The sequence below is a fragment of the Camarhynchus parvulus genome, chromosome 5, assembly GCF_901933205.1.
Source record: "Camarhynchus parvulus chromosome 5, STF_HiC, whole genome shotgun sequence".
Taxonomy (NCBI): Eukaryota; Metazoa; Chordata; class Aves; order Passeriformes; family Thraupidae; genus Camarhynchus; species Camarhynchus parvulus.
The window spans coordinates 29,164,505-29,185,659 of NC_044575.1; the positions used below are offsets into that span (position 1 = coordinate 29,164,505).

General features: G+C 41.2%; 2 protein-coding genes across 4 annotated transcripts in view; one reads left to right on the forward strand and one right to left on the reverse strand.

Moving 5' to 3' along the window:
- The window catches only part of ZFYVE26 (zinc finger FYVE-type containing 26), a 48,222-nt gene extending 31,645 nt beyond the window's left edge, over positions 1-16,577 (reverse strand). Inside the window, exons 1-13 of one of the 3 annotated variants that reach the window (XM_030950612.1) lie at positions 16,247-16,437; positions 14,735-14,813; positions 13,965-14,054; positions 11,535-12,087; positions 10,144-10,274; positions 9,168-9,332; positions 7,963-8,051; positions 7,495-7,655; positions 4,053-4,235; positions 2,801-3,454; positions 2,036-2,125; positions 1,275-1,343; positions 490-641 (exon numbers count right to left, since the gene is read on the reverse strand). In XM_030950612.1, the coding sequence (XP_030806472.1) occupies positions 490-641; positions 1,275-1,343; positions 2,036-2,125; positions 2,801-3,454; positions 4,053-4,235; positions 7,495-7,655; positions 7,963-8,051; positions 9,168-9,332; positions 10,144-10,274; positions 11,535-12,087; positions 13,965-14,054; positions 14,735-14,813; positions 16,247-16,437 (2,607 nt within the window). Of the gene's footprint in view, positions 1-489; positions 642-1,274; positions 1,344-2,035; positions 2,126-2,800; positions 3,455-4,052; positions 4,236-7,494; positions 7,656-7,962; positions 8,052-9,167; positions 9,333-10,143; positions 10,275-11,534; positions 12,088-13,964; positions 14,055-14,734; positions 14,814-16,246 lie in introns of all 3 variants that reach the window. The other 2 variants (XM_030950613.1, XM_030950614.1) reach the window with 2 other exon arrangements.
- A 966-nt stretch (positions 16,578-17,543) lies between these two features.
- On the forward strand, positions 17,544-21,039 carry LOC115904636 (galectin-related protein A-like). The gene is made up of 4 exons (XM_030950170.1): positions 17,544-17,665; positions 19,479-19,567; positions 20,334-20,508; positions 20,873-21,039. The coding sequence occupies exons 1-4, from the start codon at positions 17,642-17,644 to the stop codon at positions 21,014-21,016; spliced, it is 432 nt and encodes a 143-aa protein (XP_030806030.1). The 5' UTR covers positions 17,544-17,641; the 3' UTR covers positions 21,017-21,039.
- The last annotated feature ends 116 nt before the right edge of the window (positions 21,040-21,155 follow it).

Here is a 21,155-nt window from a genome sequence, read left to right on the forward strand (position 1 = left end):
ATGCGGACTGTCGATTTTCAAGGCTTTCTGCCTGTTTTCAATACCACAAATTTAGTCTCAAAACATACCTCCTTCAAATGAAAGTAATCACTGCTCTGGGTAAGGAACACCTTTGCATGTTTCTACCGGGGTTACGAGTGGAAGAGCATCATGGTTTCGAAAAACAGATTAAAAAAAAGCAGTTCAAATAAAGCTGCTTCCTCATGAGACTTCACATGATCTCTCTGTTCTTTAGTCAGTTGAAACACTATGCTTGACTAGCTCTCATCAAACATTTGCATGCTTTGAGAACCCAGGTGTGGAGAAAGCATTTTTACATAACAAGGCAGAAAAAACCCTGCATCCATGGGATGTTGGTTTGGAGTATCTTTGTTCCTTCCACTTGATTCTACTTTTGAAGCGATTCTTTCACTTGGAAGCCCTATGTTTGCTAAATGCAGAAGAAGAAGGAATTTCATTCAAAAATTGAAATACATGCATTTTATTTACCTGGTGGGCTTCCACAAAGTTCCCTCTCAAAACACAAGAAACTAACAGTGATTCTGGTGGGGAAAGCATCATAGGAATGAGGGAGTTCTGCTGACGTGGTCTTGCCCTGCTTTCCAAATCACTCAAGCCAGACACACTACTGGTACTTCCCTCTGCAAGACAGAATTCATCAGTATACTTATTAGGGAAAACACATTTCACCAAGTAACAGCCACCTAGCAGATAACAGCATTTCACATATTTAACACAAAAATATAGGAGCAGAGTTGCAAGCAAGTTTTAGGGTAAAGAAGTCAACATAAACATCCTATTAAAAATTCTCATAACATTTCACTGTTTGGTCAGAATTTGCAGTTTGGATCTCATCCCTGTGTAACACTTCTCAGCAGCTACATAACATGCACACAGTGCTAGGCACTAGTTCAGTATGGGCAAAGGGAGAAGTCTAAAGCATCTGATATATTAGATAATTCCAGCATGCCTAATCATGTCTTAGCTTATACAACTATCAGTTCATTAGCTTTTTTGATGGTTTGCAGACCACTACACTGCTTGCATACTGTTTCCTGCAAGCCAAAGATACCAAGAAAAATCTAATTCTCTTATTCCAGAAGAAGATACATGTTATTCTGACTACAAAAGAGTGATCCAAAAATGGGAGCTCTGAGAAGCGAAAAGATATAATTCTGTCCTGCACACAGCAGTAATTCACATTAACTACTCAAGCAAATTCTTCATCATGCACATTGAAAAGACAAAGAAATACTACTTTTGTGGCTTATTACCTGAGGTACTGGTGCTTAGCTCGCTACTTGTGCTTTCTAATGATGGACTGGATGCTCCCTCTTTCCCATCTAAAATGGTAAAAATCAAAATCAGCACATAAAATGCACTTTTATTAAAACTTACTGCAAATAACAGATTAAGCAACCTCAAGAGATCTTCAAGAGTATCTTGTAAATGAGCCACCACTGACATCTATGATAAATGCAAAAACTGCTGATTTGAAGAAAATGCTAGGCTAGAGACTATGCTGGGTGGCCCATCAGTGACTCACGTCAGATACTTCGAAGCTTGTTATTCTGGAACATGCCACTCCAAAACCAGACATGCCTTTCAAAGGCTAAATAGAAAAAAGGTGAGGAACACAGCTTTCTCCTAAGGCTGCCAATGTATGCCACAGACTCCTGTTAATTCACATCCTAGATAATACCACAACAGGAATGAAAATATACTGAACAGTCATGGGACATAGGGGAGAAAGGGAAAAACTAGTACTGTAGTTGAAGTTCTCCCCTGCCCCAAACCAGAATTGACTGAAAGAATTTATTCTTCTTGGAAGGAAGTTATTTGTGCAGATGAGCGTCAGAAAACAAATCTCAATCCAAGTGGAACTAGACTGACACTTCAAACCACTAAGACAATTAAAGGAAATAAATCTAGTTCTCTACTCCTAGGCCATGAAATCTAATTACATTCAGCTGTGAGCACAGGAAAATTATGCACATTTCAGAAGTGCCTTCTCCAAGACACTTTTTCAACCCACCTGTCTTGTACCTCCGATATCTACTTCGTTTCTTCAAGCTGGAGCACCTGATTAAAGAGCAATATCTCCTGGAGGCTGCAAGCTGATGTTCTGTGAAATATTTAAACAAAAACATTACCAAGTAGCTTTATAGAGGGAGACTTGACAAACAGTTGAACACAAGTTTGGAAACTTGCAATATTTAAGGTTCAGACTGCAAAGTCTTTCTTGGGACATGGAGCTTACATAGTCTGAGATACACAATAAGCTGCACATGATACAAGACCAAACCTCATAGCAGCAAGGCTAGCAAGTTATGGGCTATGGAGAAGGGTGAGAAACCGGTTCCTGAATGCGTTGTTCAAGCTACTTCAACAATCATCCAGAAAAATACAACCTCCTCAGACACATTTTCCTAACATGTTTCCAAGACTAGGCTAAATCAACACTGTCCATGAACAAGCTGAGACTATTTGGCTTGCACTGGATCCAACACCACCATGTCCCTTCATATCATTGCAGTGTGATTTGTGACAAAGGGGTGGGACAAAGGCAAACAGAAGCAGCGCATCCACAAAGAGGAGGGAAATGAGAAAATGATCCAAACTTTCTGATTAGAGATCACTTCTGTTGGAAAATGGTGCAAGCACCAGGCATCTCCAGGTAGGTTACTCTCTCAGTATCCGCCAAAATGTGCTCCCTCAGTGTGATGCTCATGGAATTTAGCCTTGAGATCACTGTCTGGACAGCTGTAACATATCAGAAAGTGCCAAATACAAAGCCTACCTGCATTTCTGTTACTCATCACCACCTTGTATCGCCAGTGAGCTTCAGAAAGGTATTTGGAAAACTGTAACACGCGACTTCCAAAGGCATCTCTGCTTGCAGAAAGATTCAAGCACTCAACAAGCTCCAGCTCTTCACGAAGCACATTACTGGAGTCCCATGGCAGAGAACTCTGGATTTCTTCCAAGTGGTTGAGAAGCAATGTGAGGAAGGCCTCCATGGCCACATCATCCACTAAAAATCCAGTAACACCACTGGTGAAGTGTTTCAGATCCGGGCAGCTTGGCTTAGAGGTTTCACAGCTTTTGCCATCTAACACAGAGTCACAAAGATCTCGGATATCTGTGTGAAGTGTTTGCGCAGCCAGCAGAGACTTCTCTGATTTTTTTTCAGCCTCTGTTAGGTGTTGTGGACTTTGCGTGGTGGAAGACCGCCGACTGTCACTGCCTTCTACACTCAGAGTAGCACTCTTTTTGTCAAGGTCTTCATCCTCTGCATAGTCCTCAGGTAGAGGAGTGTCAGTATAGAGGTCATTATAAGAAATGAAAAGCAAGGAGAAAATATTCTCCAAAACCTCCAGGCGCAGAGGAATGGGAACACTCCTTAAGAACTGCTGACACTTTGCAATGTACTGAGGAAATACTGAAGAGCAATCTGTACAATTAAAAACAAAAATAAAGAACATTTATTCCACATTTTTCAGGGATTCCTTGCTCCAACTTGTGCCTTTTAAGAAAATCCCAGAAGAGGGAACTAATCCAGTGGCTCAGACCCAGTCATTCCTCCAAAAACCAAGTAAATACATGTCCAACATTTTACATTTAGAAAGGCAGCGTGTGCCTCCTCCCTCTGAGCAATGCCCATTACGGCTCTGTTCAATGATGTGCAAATTCAGATTCCACCAATTCTAGCCATTAAATCAGTTTCAGCTCTGGGAAATCGTAAGCTCTTATAAAATTATCTGTCACTACGATCCTATATCTAGTATCACTTCCTTTTAGCACTATATTTTTTGTACAATTGCCTTAAATGTTTTAAAACAAGGCTGGTAACTTATTAATATCTATTATTACTAAAGATAACAACAGCTCAAAGAAATACCATTATACTTGCTTGGAAAGCATCCATAGCCCACTGAATAAAATACCATATGTACACAGGGTACAGCCTAAGGGTACTAAGTGATAATTCAGAGCCCAGCAATTGCATGGATAAGCACACATTACTGAACCTGAGAAAGGAGGCCAATCACCTGCTGGTTCTCCAGAAGTTGCATCCTCAGGGACATCACCAAGAAGGCTGTGTACACAATCCTTGCACCTGGCATGCCTGTGTGAATTCACACAGAGAGCATAGATTGCATACTTCATGGCACAGAACGCTCTGAAGAGGGCCAGGTTACGCTGCTGACTCAGGGTGTTAGGGAGTGTGGCTGCTGTGGAGAGAAATCAGGATGGTGAGGGGGTAGGGGGTGAACAAGAAAACAAGTTAATTTTCTCCTGAAGTTCCTGCACAGCAATATTTATCCAGTCTTTCTTCCCCAGTGCTGTTTTTGTCTCAGCTTTGATCTATCTCACTGTTACTTTTGGAAAAAAAGCCCAAACAACACAAGCCACAACAGATGGGCACAGAAAAGACAGGTCTGGATCCCCTTCTAAAAATGAAACTTTCTGTGAACTTGTGTAGCAGGACCTGACTACAGCATAGAATGACCAAAATCCCACACAATGACTCATTAGCAGTGTGTGGTTAAGCTGTACTGCTGCATTTACAACAGAGGGGCAAATCCTGCTTCATTTCATCATCTTAAGAATTCTGTGTTATAGTACACAGTAGATGAGTAGGGAAACAATGTAGACAGGCTATGACTGTAGTAAGAATAGAGTACCATCACTTCTTCAGATTTGTACTAATAAATAGATATTATGGTTGATTCATAGTGGCTGACACAATAGATCAAACACAATCTGCAACTGACTAAAGAAGTCAATCCCACAGTTTCCTTCACACATTTATGATAAATGCAAACTAGAGCAGTACTGCACACACTTCTCTTCCCCTTTGGGTTTTTTTTGAGGAAAGGTATCACGTGCCAAGACGTGATCCCTTCTGAGTACAAGAGAACAGGACAGCTTCAAATTGTAAAAATCACATCATCATCATCATCATCCCATTCACCCAGGAACACAATATAGTGTCATATATTCTGTTATGCTGAGTTTAGATGAATTATTCATCTACTGTAAAAAGGTTAAAAGAACCCCACAACAAAGAAAGAAAAAAAAAAGCCCTGACAACCACACAGTGTTAAATTAGTGCTTGGAATCCACTGTCCTGTATTCTCATACAAGTAATGAATTGTCCCTCTACCTGCTGTCAAGCAGGAAAAGCATTTGCCAAGTTGTCTTTTTTTAAACAAAGCACAGGTACAAAGCATGATGTACTGACAATGTCCACATCCAAATTCTGTAACTGACTAACTAACTACCTAACCTAAAAACTATTTCAGCACTGTCCTCCAGAAAGTTTGAGCACAATTGCAACGAAAAGCACTAGTTTGAACTTTTCTGAACTACAGAACAGCCAAAGCAAAAGGACTGAGAGCACAAACAGCTGGAAACAGTTATTCCCTATCACTGCCATTCTAAACAGTGACAGTGATGGAAAATGAAATGTAGAGAGCAGACAGAACTGAGGAGACATCCACATCTGAATCCTCTGAAGAACCCACATGGCCATTGAAATTCTACTGTTGCCCAGAAGCTCTACACTAATACGTAAATACCCAAATACCTCTCAATACCACTGCCGTAAGAGGACTTCAGGCAGGTAAAGCTAGAGATTTGATAAATACAATACTCCGGAAAAGAGAAATAGTTAGCTGGAGATATTATAACAGATACTGGTAATCAAAAGTAAGTTTAATACACTTTTGCCTCACATGTGGAAAACCTTGGATGCAGTGAGTTGAGTCTGTGTCAGTGTTTGTACCTAAACCAATCCTCTTCCTTTACTTAGACTTTCCTTCAACCAATACTGAAGAACAATCCTTTAACTAATAGCACTGGTTTTCCTATGCCAGAAATACTAACACCTTTTTGAATACTGTAACTCATGAGGAAATTGCTGTTCACCATGACTGATCAAAACCAGTGTTTTGCACAGCCTGAACTCAACTGTTTGCCGCTACCCTGGTTTCACTACTGCAGCTGACAGATACATACCAAAAAGAAGGGGAAGCATGTGGGGTGATGGGAGGAAAAGGCCTGTTAACATCATTATATCTGACAAAACCAAAGTTTATGACTCCTCTCTTCCCTTTAAGGCTCAAAATAGATTATTTTAAAGGAGATTCTATTAAGCTGTGTTTTTATATAATGATCTGAATTCTGCAATAATTGCTGGATTGAAAAGAGAAGGAGGACTTGTTTTCCATTAATTATTTCTATAAATTATTGCGACATGAAAAAAAGAAGAGAAACTGCAGCTAGAGTTTGTTTGCTATGGTCATGCAGCTCCCAGAAGATATGAGGGGACTGCCTCTTCCTGCTTTTGAAAGGCTTTGACAGAATTTAAGCAGAAAATAATTCAAATGTAAAAACTGTTTAAAAAAACCCACAATACCAGCAACAACAAAACAATTTCAGAAAGCAGGACATTGAAAATAAGGATCTATATAGAGTCTCAATTCCTACATATTTTAAGATTATTCAAGACAAGTGTCATGATAATTTTAACACCTGTAGAAGTGGGAATAGAAATCAACATCACAACAACATGATATGGAAGGAGGGAAACCTGCTTCCCACTAGGTAATCTGGAAAAATCTGTGCAAGATCCATCACTGAGAGCTCTGCATACAACTCAGGTTGCAATTACACATGTCCAAATTCACAAACATAAAAGAAATATTTAGAAAACAAATATTGCAGCTTCTTAGGTTCTAGTGCATGCAGGAAAATGGAGCTTAATAATCATTATTAAGAGGACCTATCAGAAAACAGCTTTAAAACTGCAGCAGCTGAACCTGGACACAGGATGCAATCAAAAGTGTGACCAAAGACAGTCACTTGTAAGTGATCTGATGTGTTTAGCTGTTGCAGGTATTTTATGCACCCAACTGGAACATGAGAGAAGTGAGGCAGGAGCAATGTAAACACAGGCTGTAGCTAAGTCTTACTGATTTAAGTACTAAATTTAAATTTGGTAACAGTTAATATCAGAATTTTAAAAACCCACTTTTTATCTCTTTCAAAAATTAAGATGTTATAGTACAAGATATAGTCAGTTTCATCTGGTTTTGCTCTTTGATTTTCAATTAAAGAGCAATGAAATACAAACTATACACCTCTTTTTCAAACTAAAGGTGTTACATAGCACAGAAGTTACAATGAGCAGCATGTATCACAAGCATGTGCACAGTCTTGTTACCATCTTGAAAAAGCTCTTTCAGACATCTGTCCTTGTGAGATCAAAGAGATCTCACAACTCCTTCTTGAAAGATAATTTACTCCCCAAAAGGTTTCTAAAATAGTTTCCACATGCTCTCTAGAGTTCTTCCACAAAACAGCTAGTAACTGGTATCTTCCACAATTACAGAAGCAGGTCAAGAGAACAAATCCTGGCAGAAGTACTGAACATACATGCTCAAGAGATTGTGAGTTTTCTGTGTTCTCACAACCCTACACATTTACCCTGCATCTGCTGGTCTCTGGCAGGAACTTTTTGAAGAAGCTCAATAACATCATCTTCATTCAGTGCCAGAAGATTGGTGAGATGATGCAGAGAATACACCGCAGTGTGGCAATCCAGATTGTGCAAGTGTTGCAACAGAACCTTCCTTGGGACAGTAATACTACAGGAGAGAACAAAGAGGTGACACAGATTTAAGTCTCAGCCATGTTCAAAGATGTAACTCCCACTATAATTCTGATTGAACCAAACTACTGCAATTGATTCATTCTGATTGAACCAAACTACTGCAATTAAAAAGAGAAACAAAGAGTATAACTGCAACCCATGAGTTATTTCAGGAGCTTGTATATACAGTCACTATTACATAATAGCCAAGAAAATAATGCCTTCTCTATTTGCATGTGTAAGCTGACTTAACAGGTAGATTTGGCAGCACAGTTTGGAAAAAGTCCTTCTGATCATTTTACCTGTTTTGCTGCATGCACCATTCAAGAACTTCCACATGAGTCCACAGCCCATCACAGAAATCTTTCAATACTGAATCATTGCACAGATCCTAAATGGAAAGACAAATAAAAGAATCTCATGACAACAAATCCCCCAGCCAGACAGCAGAACCAAGCTTCTGTCACACATGTTTGTTTGCAAGATTTTACCTAGTAATAAATTTCAAATACAGAAAACTGCCAGATTTATTACAAAGCCAGGAAAGGAGGGCTATTCTGACAGAACATAAAAGTCAGTCAGCCTCCCCTTGACACATCTACAGACCATAGAAAGGTGGCTACATCCCTGTTCAAGAAAAGCTTATAAAATGCAAATTAATGCTTCTTAGTAACAGTCTAAAGGTAATCTCTAGAACTAATAATGTACTTGAAAGATGCCATACTGGGTAGCAGATGGTATTTCTCCTTTCCCACATGCTTTTCTACTAAGATGACTGCCTGCTAAAATTAGACCTAAGGGTTTAACTTTGCAGAAGCTACGGGAGAGACTTTTGGTGTATTACCAAGAGAGGAACTCTCTTAAGGCAATACCAGCTTAGGTCTGCACTGTGACCCAGCAGTAAAAGGCTCCTCATCTCCCCACCTCTGACAGCTAAGCCAGCCAGCAGGCATCATCTGAAGTGCAACTACACCTTCAGAGCCCCATTTCTTTTGCACAGATGAAGACTGCCCCCAAACAAGGTGATCTTTCACTCACAGCTCTTGTCATTTATCATTTTGCTTTGAGAATGAGTATGGGGAATTTCCAAGCCACCCTGTTGCTAAACTCAGGCCCGAACTAGGCACTACCCAGGGATGACTCACTGAAGGAAATTACATGAAAGAAAGATGCCCCAGCTCTTTTCAAAACTAATCAACAACCATTGCTGTCTTTTCTCTTTATGCTGCTCATGTTAACAGCAGCGGCTGTTTATGAGTTTATGCAAGAGAAACTTTCAGTGTCTCCTTTGCAGTCATGCTGTCTTCACAGCCAAGAAATCAGAAGAAAGGCAAGTGTCCCTACATAATGTTACCCGCATACGACTGTAATATCTTAGCTTTTTCAATTCCATCTTGAGAAGACTGACATTCTCACTGAAAATTCCCCAGTTTTACTTGTTTTTACAAACAAATTGTATTATTTGGACTCAGACTGGGAGACTACCACTTGCTTCCTGCTCATTTACCTGAGTTTTGTGTAGAGTCCATAGCAATGCTTTTGCTGATTCCACGCTTTGACAATGAGTCCATCCTAACAACACCAGGAGGCGGCTAAGAGGGTTGAATTCTCTCCTCAACAAGCTCTTCAGGCCCAAGTAGTCTTCTCTTTTTAGTAAAGCTAATGCAGTCACCTAGAAAATAAAAGAAAGAAGTATTAATTTTTCCAAAATGTGGAGACCCATAATGCCTGGCAGACTATGTAAGGAAGTAGTCATTTCAGTATCAGCTTCACTAAAATAGTGAAGTTCTGCACCCAGAACTTCCCTAAACTTCTATTGTCCAGGCCATCAAGATACTCATTAGTAAAGATGTCATGAGGAAAAAACCACCATTTTTCAAATGCTTACTGCAGAACCAATTCACATTCCACTCTATACTATCTTGGCATTCCTTCTATTTATTACATTTCTGCCAAGGACATAATGTAAAAGACTTCTACAAGCACATTATGCAAAAGTTGAAACATGCTCAGCCTTAAAACCTCACACTTTTAGCAGTGACCACCTGCCTGTATTCTATTTCTTCTATCCATGTACCTACATAAAAACAATTAATTCATAGCAGACTGTTTTCACCACAAATTTTACTGTGCAACCTATTCTCAATGCTCCAAGTCTACCAGCATTAGAAAGCAACAAGTTCAAGGTCATGAGGTAAATCATGCATCCAACAAAACTGCAAGCAGAAAAAGAGACTTAAACCCTGAAGATTTAATCTTCAATCTGCATGCAGATAAGCTTTTCCAAAAATCTCGCCAGCAGTTTTATTGCACTGCTGGAAGTAGGGGACTTATCACCATTACCTCCTTGCTCCTATTAGTCATCACCCCTGGCAAACACTATTTGAATACAAAATGCTTCTCTGCACCACTGAGATACGTTCAACACACGAACTGACTTTAGCCTCCATTGGGTTGCCCTGTTAATGATTTTATGGCTGTACCAGAATCTGTTCCAGAAAGTGCTTGCTGCTACTCAAGCAGTAGAAATAGATTGTCTTCCAAGAAGGAGCTTCTTTGGGATCTGAGAACAACCTCATCACAGTTCGCTCTGTATCCAGCTGCTCAGATGAACCTAAAAACATCACAACAAGATTACCTTCCAGTAGAGAGGAGTACCTCTGAGAGAAGCATAATTGCTGTTATTTTAAACTGAGAAACACTCAGTATTTCCTCATTCACTAACCAGCTGTTACATGTTACTACTGGGTAACAGGATGACCAAGCAAAGAAATTTGACAGAGGTCAGAGAGAAAACCAGAAAAACTGTATTGACAATCATTAACATAGCAAAAGCCTGGTCAGCACACAGGTTGTTTGCACCAGCTCAGGTCACACTGACTTTCTTTAGCCAAGCACACCCTTATCTCTGAGTTGCATGAATTCTCACTTGTGCTCGAGACACTGCACTACTCCGCAGGGCTTTAGCAAAGACTTGTCCAGCACTGGAACTTCTCAGATCTGTGCAAAGTGAGACCCAAACTACTCCCAATGAGAGTGAAGGTATGTGGATCTCCATTTCTCTTTCCCCACAAGGAAGCACTAACTGTAGTTATTATCAGAATTTCTAGAGTCTGCCACACCAGCCTGAGCTTCCCTTCAGCCATCGCCAAGTGAAAGGAGAAGTGAGGATACAAACCCCACTGAGTTACACCACAGTGAACAGAGGTGAGCAAATAAGGTAGGCATTCTAGCTTTTCCCTCCTTGCCACTTCACTGACAAGGCCATGGGCATCACTTGCCATTCAGCTTCAGCTGAGATCCTCAAAGAATCACAGACTATGCTGAGCTGGAAGGGACCCATCAGGATGATCAAGTTACAACTAAATGTACCAGTCAAAGGCAGCTAGACAGAGGCTGTGAAGCCATGCTTGGTACAAAACCAACAGCTGGGCTCTGGCAAGTGAGCAGGTATCAAAGTGCATCTTCTCTCCTGCTGGGGTATCACCCTTCTCCACAGCTCCTTCCAGTTTAATACGTTTTCTTTTTCAATATTAAGGGTCTCGAACATTTTGGGATTACTGAAGTGACTGAACCACTACTGGCCAGAAATGGAACATACTACAACACAGACGACCCTGAGCTGGAGGTGAACAAATAAAAACTGTATCTATATGGAGTATCAAACTTCAAGTTACAAGCAAGATTTTCATCAAGAGAAATGCTGAGCAGATTAAAATAGAACACAACAAGGCATGGTAAAGGAAGTGATCACAAAACATAGCACAGACTGCAGAAATATAGGGGAGAGAACAGGTCTTGACTACTTGTCTGTTTAATGCCTTAACAGTTTTGGTAAACAGGAGGTAAGTACAAAGCAAAAAGTGAAACAAACCTTTTTGTATTGATTTTGACAACAAAAACTTTTCTCTTGTTCTTTCTGTGACAACATTGCTATAGAGGGTTAGCAGGCCATGGCTGTGTTTCCTCAACATACAGTTTAGTAGCTTCTCTTCCCTCAGTGGGCTCCCCTCAGCCCAGCATACATCCAAGAGCTCCCTGAATAAGTGCTTTATTTCATCTGCTTGATGCTCCACCTCAAAAGTCACTATACTGAGAGCAGCATAAATTGTATCTACTAGTTCTCTTTGATCTAGCTCAGCTGAAAGCTCAGAGCTGCTCTGAAGCCTCTGCAGAGATTTCAAGGAGTCACAAAGGAACTCGACAAAGATGTTTTTCAGAGAGTGATACTGCTGGAGTGAGGAGCAGTGTGTGCTTTGCTCCTCCTGGAAGAACTCCAGCAGGGCTCTTGCCCTCTGGGGAGCCCGCAGCAAAAGCTTCCGGAGAGCTGAAACAACATCCAAACTGAATTTGTGAGAACAGTCATCTCTTCTTTTGCTCTCTGTGATGGGCTTGTTCTGTGTGCACTCAAATGCTTCAAACAGTTCCTGGTAGGAAAATAATAAAAGAGTAAGCCTTTTAGACTACATTAATATATGAAATTAATTATTTAAAAAAATAGAAGAAACTTGAAAGCAAGCAGATAAATCAATTTGGAAACACCATACTACTAAAGAAATCCATTAATAATGGTCCACTTTGTCCAATATCTTTCCTAGAAGAGTGGATATGCCTCAATATGTAACAAAATACAAAGAATTCTGTAAAACACAAGTACACTATAAAGACCACATACAAGCAAGGAACCATAGCAGTCCCCACGGGATGGCTGAAGCACTGCCATACTCTACCTCTAAGCAATATCCTAATGTAACTGTATCTTGATAGTTTTTTAAGAGCATAATGATGTGTGGGCTTTTTTTCTCCTACTTTTCCAGATTTGTACCATCTATCTACCAACTATATCGTCCCCATCAGTTTTTAAAATCTGATTAAAACTGGCCAAAAGTTTCAGAAGCAATCTCATGGACTTAAGTAACAATAATTTTTCTACCTATCAGAAGCAAACCTACAATTTCAGAACTGGAAAGGGGAAAACAAACAAACAAAAAACCCCAATTAACCCACCCAATAAGAGTTGGGAACGTGAGGGACAAGCCAGTTGAATAGCACTCAAGCAGCACTTTTGGCACTCCTAGAATTATGTGAGCGCTGCCTTGACTCAGAGACATCTCAGAGATTACATAGGGGAGAGGTGGATGGAGTGCACAAAGAATGAGAACAGAAAACAAGACCACAATACCCAATACCTTTTTTTTAATATTATTTGCTGGATCAAAATGTAACTCTACCTACCAACATGCCTCTGACAGAAATTGTGACAAAGATATGAGATTGTTGAATCTCATGTTCCTATGCAACACTGGTGGATAGTGTGGACAATGGTGGAATCATTCATGACCTCAGAGGTGAGATGGTAACATGCACAGACTTCATTATTCATTACCAGACTTCAAGCAGATTTATTTCAATCAACATTCAAGTATACTTTGCTTGCTTTCATCCTGTAATTGCTAATTCTGTATCCTTAGTGAAATACTGAACAACTTTTCCTAAGCTGAAATAGCCCCTGAATATAGTAAGTTCATTTTCCTCTTAAAATATAGACAAACCAAAAAAGAGTATCTTAAAGGAGTTAGAATCCGTAGGACTAAAAGCAACATCTTATGACATTTCACACACCACATCAGATCCAAATCTGTTGTAACTAACACTGAATTAGGACAGTTCTACAGATAGCAACTTTGCTGATATTCTCCTCTATACTTGCTTTTGATATAAATCCATCTTTGCACATTTCCACATACTTCTCAAATAAATCAGCCTGCATATTTTAATTAATAATAGAAAATGGATCCTGGACCTCAGAACACGTCATACCAATGCCTAGGCAACGTCAGCAGTAATAGCAGAGCATCCAAAAACTTACAGAAGGGGGAAAAGGGGTGCATAGGAGATGAAAATTAAGATCTCCGAAGAAAGAAAAAGAAAATATACATAAATTTAAAATGTGCTTACTGACTACAGTTTATTTTGGCTCTCAGTGGGTTGTAGGTTTATGATTATTACAGGTGTCTATGGATTGAAGGCTGTGGCAAGCAGCTGCAGTCAGGACTGATGTGTGTTAAAACGGCACGTAGAAAAACCTGTTCCTTGCCTGCCTGCAGCCTCCACTCTAGCCAAAGAAATCACTTGCAGGCACAGATTAACGTCACAAAGGAATCTGAATTACACTCTCTCTCAGTTGCCTAGAAGATTAATAACACATCAACATCTCAGGCAGTTAGCAAGAAACATTAACTTTGACCTGATGAAGCTGGGCATACCGCAGAACAAGAAGAAATAGGGCATAGAAACAGCTCACCTTTAGGACTTCCTCAGAGACATCTTTCTGTAGCTCTTCCAAGAACAACAAAAATTCAGTTTCTTTCCGAAGAGCAACTGGAACAGTTTTCTGAAACCATATAAGAATGGGAAATATATTAATCAATACAACTTCTATTTACATTAGCATATAAACATAATCATAACTATTTAATTAACACTTTCAGGCAGACTGAAATATCTCTCTGAAGTAATCTAGTCCTCAATTAAAGGCTATTCTAGTCAGGTTCTGCTCTCACACCAGTTTATTTTATTTATCCACACATTTGGGAACAGACCTCATCAAGAATCACAAAACCATCATATCCTCAGAATGGAAAGAAAAAAAACAAGTCCAAGTAGTGCCAAGGACAAATTACTTTTTAAAAAAAGTATGCACATCCCTCACCATCTAAAGCTTATAAAGAACTGTCTGATGCCCGAGCTATTTAATCTCTACTGTAAGAGAGGTGCTGCACAAATGTAGAAGTTGATGCACTCCTGATTTTCATTTATATGAATGTGAAAAGCTAAAATGTTAACTTTGAATATCTTTTTAAAAAACCGCTAGTTTTTCTTCAGTGTGAATATTACAGTTCTTCCTTGATAAATTTGTTAAATGCAAAAGCAGTGCATGTCTGCAGATACCTTGAGAACTTAATTCTATGAAACATGGGAAAGCCTACATTTAAATAAGCAACTAGGGAGACATTCTGCACTTGGAAGTCAGAGCTATAAAGTGCATTTGGAATCATGAAGATGTTTCTGTACCTGATTCATGGCAAGCCATTTTTCCAGCACAAGAAGCCAAAGCCATGCAGTTCTTGATGGGCTAGAATTCTGCCCACATCTACAAAAGCAAGGAGCATATACAGGGGATTATACAAGGTTGTCTCCATAACCAAGATCCAGGAAAACACTGTCAGAGATCATTTTGATTTTGTATTTCTTTGAGTAAGATAAAAACAAAGACAAGTAAGTAGCCAAAGAAAAAGGAAAAAAATGCAGAGAAACCAGAATGTTGGTGTTCTTGCACATCAACTCATTTACTTCTCCTGAGCAAATAACTGGTTTTAGATAGGCCAAATACTACTGGCATAGTTTGTCAAAACAAAGAAATCTAGTTCTGGTCCAAAGTTCAGTCTGTACAGCTCTCTTTGAGCACTTCAGCAGATTTCGTTGAAATGTGACCACTTGCCAAACACTGCTATTTCCTGTTCTGTCTATTTCTACCAAAAAAATGAAGTTTCAGGTCACAGCACCCGAATGCAGCTCTATATCCAAATTAAATTGAAGCAATGTACTAATTAAACAAAGAATCCTTCTGATCTCCATCAGCATTTCACATCCTCCAGTACTTCCACATCCCAAAGCCTACACAGTTGGGAACATATTCAGCACTGTCAAAGGGACCAGTAAAAGGAGAAAGCACAATATTGTTTCCTGTCCTTTAAAAATTCAGCACTACTAACTAAACCTTTAAATGTCACAGCCCAGCTATTAAAGACCAAAAGATTGAAAATTCTTATGTTGGCAATATTCATCTAACCATGAGCACACTTTCCTCCAGACTCTTTCAGCGGCTGTCAGTGTAAATTGTCTCTTAAAACCCTTACTGAAATGTTATACAAACTTTAATGTGAAGAAGTATGATCATCTGATTAGACAGGGGGAATACCAATGTTCCCTGAATCGCTAAAAAGTCACCCTTCATATACACCTAACTGACAAAATAAAAAGTAAGAGATAAAAAGTAACTGGATTGACTAAAATGGATGCCATTCCAAAATACAGTGTGAGAGAAACAAGAAATCAACAGCATAAGTTGAACTTCTGGGAATTGCAGTTTTAGAAATTAGGAGATTTTTCATGAGTTGGAAACAAGATAACATTTTAAATAACTACACCACTGATCTTGGTGGTTCCATTTCTAAACTAACCGAAGTTCAGCGTCAAAGAAATGTAATTTCAAGAGACGGTCCCTTTCCCTCGGTAAAATCTAACAAAATCAGTTCTGAAATGCTTCCAAGTAGTTTTAAGCTTGTATCAATCACCATATCAACTACGTAAATGAACACAACTCGTTATCCCAGTGGGATGGGCCGCCTGCTAAGTTCTTGGTCAATGATAAGACATCAAAGTTCAGACAACAGCATCACAAGACACCTCAGCACTGAAGCGCTACTGCCCTGATTCTACCTGTCTCCCACAGCCAACACTAAGCCAATTGCTCCTCCCCATTTCACATTCAAGTCCACGGAACCAGAGCAGTACCTTACTTACCTTACCGCCACGGGACAAACTACCAGAGCCTGAAGAATCGCCTCCACCTTCGCGGGGCCATCCCCGTGCCACCGGCTCAGCTGGGGCACACAGGCCTGGGCAAGCTCCCAGTGCCCGCGCCGCACGCACTCACAGAAAAAACCGAAAAGACGCTCCAGAGAATCCGCCTCTTCGTTCCCAAAAGAATGCATCTTCCCGGGACGACGGGATGATCCGGGCCGGGGTGACACACACGAGGGCGATGCCGCGCTCCCTGGCGGGGCACGGCGCGGCCCCGGCGGCGCTGCGCTCTACAGCACCGCCCCGGCACCGCCGCCCCTCCTCGCCGCCATCTTGGGCGCCGCCTCAGCTGACCGCGCCGCCGGCCGGGCACGCGGGCAAAGCGCCCGCCCATTGGCCAAGTCGGGGCGAAATGTAAATAAACCGCCATGTTTGTTTGGGGCGCCTGACGCCGCCGAGAGAGCCCGGTCGGTGCAAGCCCCGCCCCAGTAACCACGCCCTGTCTCCGCCCTCACGTGCCGGCTCCGCCCCTTGTTAGTGCCTCGAGAGGCTCTGATTGGCTCCCGCCAGAAGCTCCGCCCCCCGTGCGGAGGTGGGGGCCTGTGAGGGGGCGGGAGGCAGCTCAGGCTCAGGGTTGGTGCGGGCGGCTGTGGGTGCGGGTGTGCGTGTAAATACACCCACGCACAGCCGCAAAGGTGCATGTACACGTGTGTGTGGGAGTATATGTACCCTCTGTACAGCTGTATGACCCTGTGCTTCACTCTGGTACACATATGCATACATATATATATATATATATATATACACACCCCTGTACATATATACAAATATATATGTACGCATCTACAGTGTATAGAGTATATGTAGGTATATACATGGGGTGTACAGACCTACATGTAGGTGTATGTATAAGGCTGTAAATTGTATATAACTATATAACTATATATATATATATATGTATATATACATACGTAGTTATGCATTTGAGAGAGGAGAGTGTTGGTATCAATAAATAAATGAACTGGGGTTTGAATGTATTACATATACAAGTATGCATATGTAGTACAGAGTATCTTACGGGTAGGTTGTGCCCCCTCACCCGGAATGTTCAACGCCTGTATGAGAAGTGCAGGCACAGCTCCCGGTGCCGCTCACCGGGCGTCCCCCTGCCCTCGCACCGCGCCATTTGCGAGCCTCCCCCACACGGGACCGGGCGCAGCGGGAGTGACTCAGCTGCTGGGCTGGGTGGTGTCCAGCCAGTGTTTGGCAGAGATAAGACCCCCCTCGACATCCTCCTTTTATTCCAGGCTTTTTGTTTGCTTTTGTCCTCACACGCAAAACAAAAACTCCTCCGGGGACTGCAGCGGCGAGGCAAGTGTAGGAGGGAGAGCGGTGATGACAGAGGAGAGGTGTGCCAAAGTAAGTGACCAAGTCAGTCCCCAGGGCTCCTGAATGGAAAATACGGGATGGGAGCTGTGCCCATGTGCATATGCTGGGACCCACCCCTAAACTCCGCAAGAAGCTTGCGGGAGTTTCTACCATTGCTTCCTACATCTTCCCGAGAATTTCTCACCGGTACTGTTAACTAGGTGTCCACACATAAATGGTGTGTGGGCAGTCACGCCTCCGAATTTTCTCCAGCCACGCTGGATGAGCTGTAATTCTTGTGACCATGTGGTTGTCATCTGTTCTGTTCAGTTCTGATACCCTGTGCCTTCAGTGGTGGTACTTACTATGGTGCACCTCTGCACAAACAATTTTGCTATGTGCACTTTCAATTTGGGGTAGTATTTTGTATCTTGTCTCCAGGCAAGGAAGAAGCTTTAATGGGACATGAGACCTCTATGAGCATGAACTTAATTTGTCCTGAGATCTTTGATGCTTATTACCTGCTTTCTAATTGCTTTATCCAGTTTAAAGTATCCCCCTACAGTCAGATTCTTTATTTGACAAGCAGATTCCCTATGTAAGACATATCAAGTGCTTGATGCATTTCTTTTGTTACAAAGTTCAAAACAGACTTGCTGGAGTCACCTATACACTCCTGCAAGAGTAAATTTACATCATTAACAATTAGTAGTACTGCTGTAATTTTTGAAGTTAAATTTTAAAATTAGTCTTCCAATATTGACCTTGTTAAGAATTAGAAGTTTATTAATATATCTGTGAAGCTCTAAAGGTAGCTAGATTGGAATATCCAAGTGGGAAAATAACTTGTATAAGGTCATCTTAGCAGAAGACACAACTAGTATAATAAAATAAGAAATGAGGTACAGGAAAAACATTTTTTATCTTGAATTTGTGTGCATATATTGTGCAGGTCTTCTAGCAAAACTGTCTGAATTTTTACCTTGGAACACAGGAACGATAAAGCTCTTTTTATCTCAAACAGGGTCTGTTTTGCCTTGCCTTGAAATATTATCAGTGTTACGCAAGCTGCTAATAACATTTAGTGTTTTATAGCAGCTTCTTTCTAAGTGAATCTGCATGGAGAGTGATTACATGCTGCACTGTAGTATTCTGACATTTACATTTTAAAGCCATTTCTGAAAATGAAGCCTCAAAACATCCCTATCTATCCCTACCTTGTTTCCAAGGTCTCTCTCTTCAATATTTCCATGTCAGCTATGGCCTGTATTAATTCCTTCACTGACCATCAAAGTTGTCAGATAATTGCTTGGGAAAAGCAAATGTAGCTCAGATCTTTGGGAGCGGCTTGCAACTGCAGGTCTCTGTGAACGGGACAAAAGCCGATACACCAAGAAACCATTTTTTGCCTCTGAAAAAGTGTGACTTTTCAAAGTCACTATCACAAAAGGACTGGGATTTCCTGTGGGGATGTAGTCAACATGCAGCGGCAGGGCAGCATCTACGCTGCTTTTACAGTCGAGTACAGAGCCTGGTGGCCTGGTGTAAGGCCTGATGGAGCCAAGTCAGCCCACCAAAATCTGGTAGCAAATTTGAGGTGGCAGGACAGAGGAGGCTCAAGCAGAGTCTGCAGACACATCATGCTGCCACAAAGCTTCTCATCTGCTGTGACCAGAGCAACTGGAGTGATGTTACCAGATTTATTGTGTCATCAGAGTGCAAGGAGTACTTGAGCTGGAAATACTTTTAAGTTTTTTTGTACATATAAAAATAAACTAAAGTTATTTCAGGTGATCAAAGCAGCTGTTAAAGCTGGTTTACCCACAGCATGACCCACTGAAGCCATTTTCACTGTTCCCTGCAGGTGGAGCAGTATGTTGGTGAAATTAAAGGTGGCCTGAGACCAACCATGAAGCTCACAGTCATAGGCATGGTACACTCCAAACCCAAGAGGTAGGTGGAGGGATTGCTGGGGGCTTCTCCCTGTTACACATGCTCCTACCTGTCTTGTAAATTCAGACACTTTCTTGGAGGTATGTGCTCTTTGAAGGAAGAAAGTCAGACAAATTAACAATTTATGGCCTTATTTAATTTTCCTGCACTCAGACTAAGATTACAAGGTCAGGGAGGAGTTAACTGTTTGGCCTTTCTGACTGCCCTGACAAGATTTTCTACTCCTTGCTCTTACCTAATGTGAACTGGGGGGGGAACACAAAAGTGGCATTTCTCCTTCAGAAAGAGGTGCAATTCTCAACCTGAATCTTGGTTGTCTGTAGAGGGTTGGAATCAACACCATTTAAAAACCAGTTTAGGCACAGGAGGTGGAGGTTCATTGCTGTCTTTTATCTGGATAACAGCAACTATGCTCACCATTACACTGTTTTTGCATCTACAGCTATCAGCTCCACTGCTTCCACTCGTGAACAGTATGCTATAACCTCTTTTAGGACTCAAATGAGTACATGTTGAAGGGTTTGATTTCAGTCAAGACAGAGGGAAAGCGACATCAGAAATCACAAGCATTCTATTGGACGCTGGGGCAGGAAACAAAGACCCGCCGGGTCTCATCCCTTTCTCCAGCTTCTAAGCCTGTAGAAGTCCTGTGTTTCAGTCTGACATGGAACCAAGAGCTGTCTCTAGTCTCTATAAGCATCTGCCAAGTTCATCATGTCCTTTCACATTTCTGAAAGTTCCAGTCACTTAATAGATCTTTTTTCAGCTTTTCAGTGACTCTGCTCTGTGATCCAGTGGATGCCAACAAAGATGTTGGGCTGTTGTTCTCAGTTAACTTCAGTGAGAAATCCATCACCCGAAATGCACGAATTGCTGGGAAATGGGGAAGAGAAGAGAAGACTATTCCCTACTTTCCTTTTACAGCAGGCGACACGTTCAAGGTAATTTTTCAGGTACTATGAATAAGGTAGAGAAAAGGAGGGGAGAAAAGCTGAAGGCTATGTATATGACCACAAACAGCCAGCCATTGACATTGCCAGGTTAACTAGTCTAGTATGGCACAGACAGCAACAGTTCAAGCCCTGATGGGAAAGAGATATCCCTTTCTCTAATCACAGTTGGAGTACCCACTGGAGCTTTGTAGTATCATCTCAGAAGAGGGTAGGTTATTTATTAGGGGTGTTTCAGAAGAACTGGTAGACTTTGTGCTTCACTATCCCCGTAACATTTAGTTCTAAGTCCATGCTGTTGAAATCAGCCCTGCTGCTGATCTCTAACACCCTTCCCTGTCCTTTTCCACTGCAGATGGAGCTCTTATGTGAACACCAGCAAATACGAGTCTTGCTTGATGGACGGCAGCTCTGTGACTTCACTCACCGCATTCAGCCTCTGAACTTGGTGAAAGCTTTGCAGATCTCAGGGGACATCAAGCTTACCAAAGTGGCTTGAAAAAAAAGAGACCAAGATATCACCAGAGCACAGAGGAAAATGTACTTTCTCTTGTCTCAGACATGTTCTGTCTTTTTCCCCTGGCTGATTCTGGAGAACTGTATCTTTTTAATTTGCTGATGTGTTTGAGATTACACAC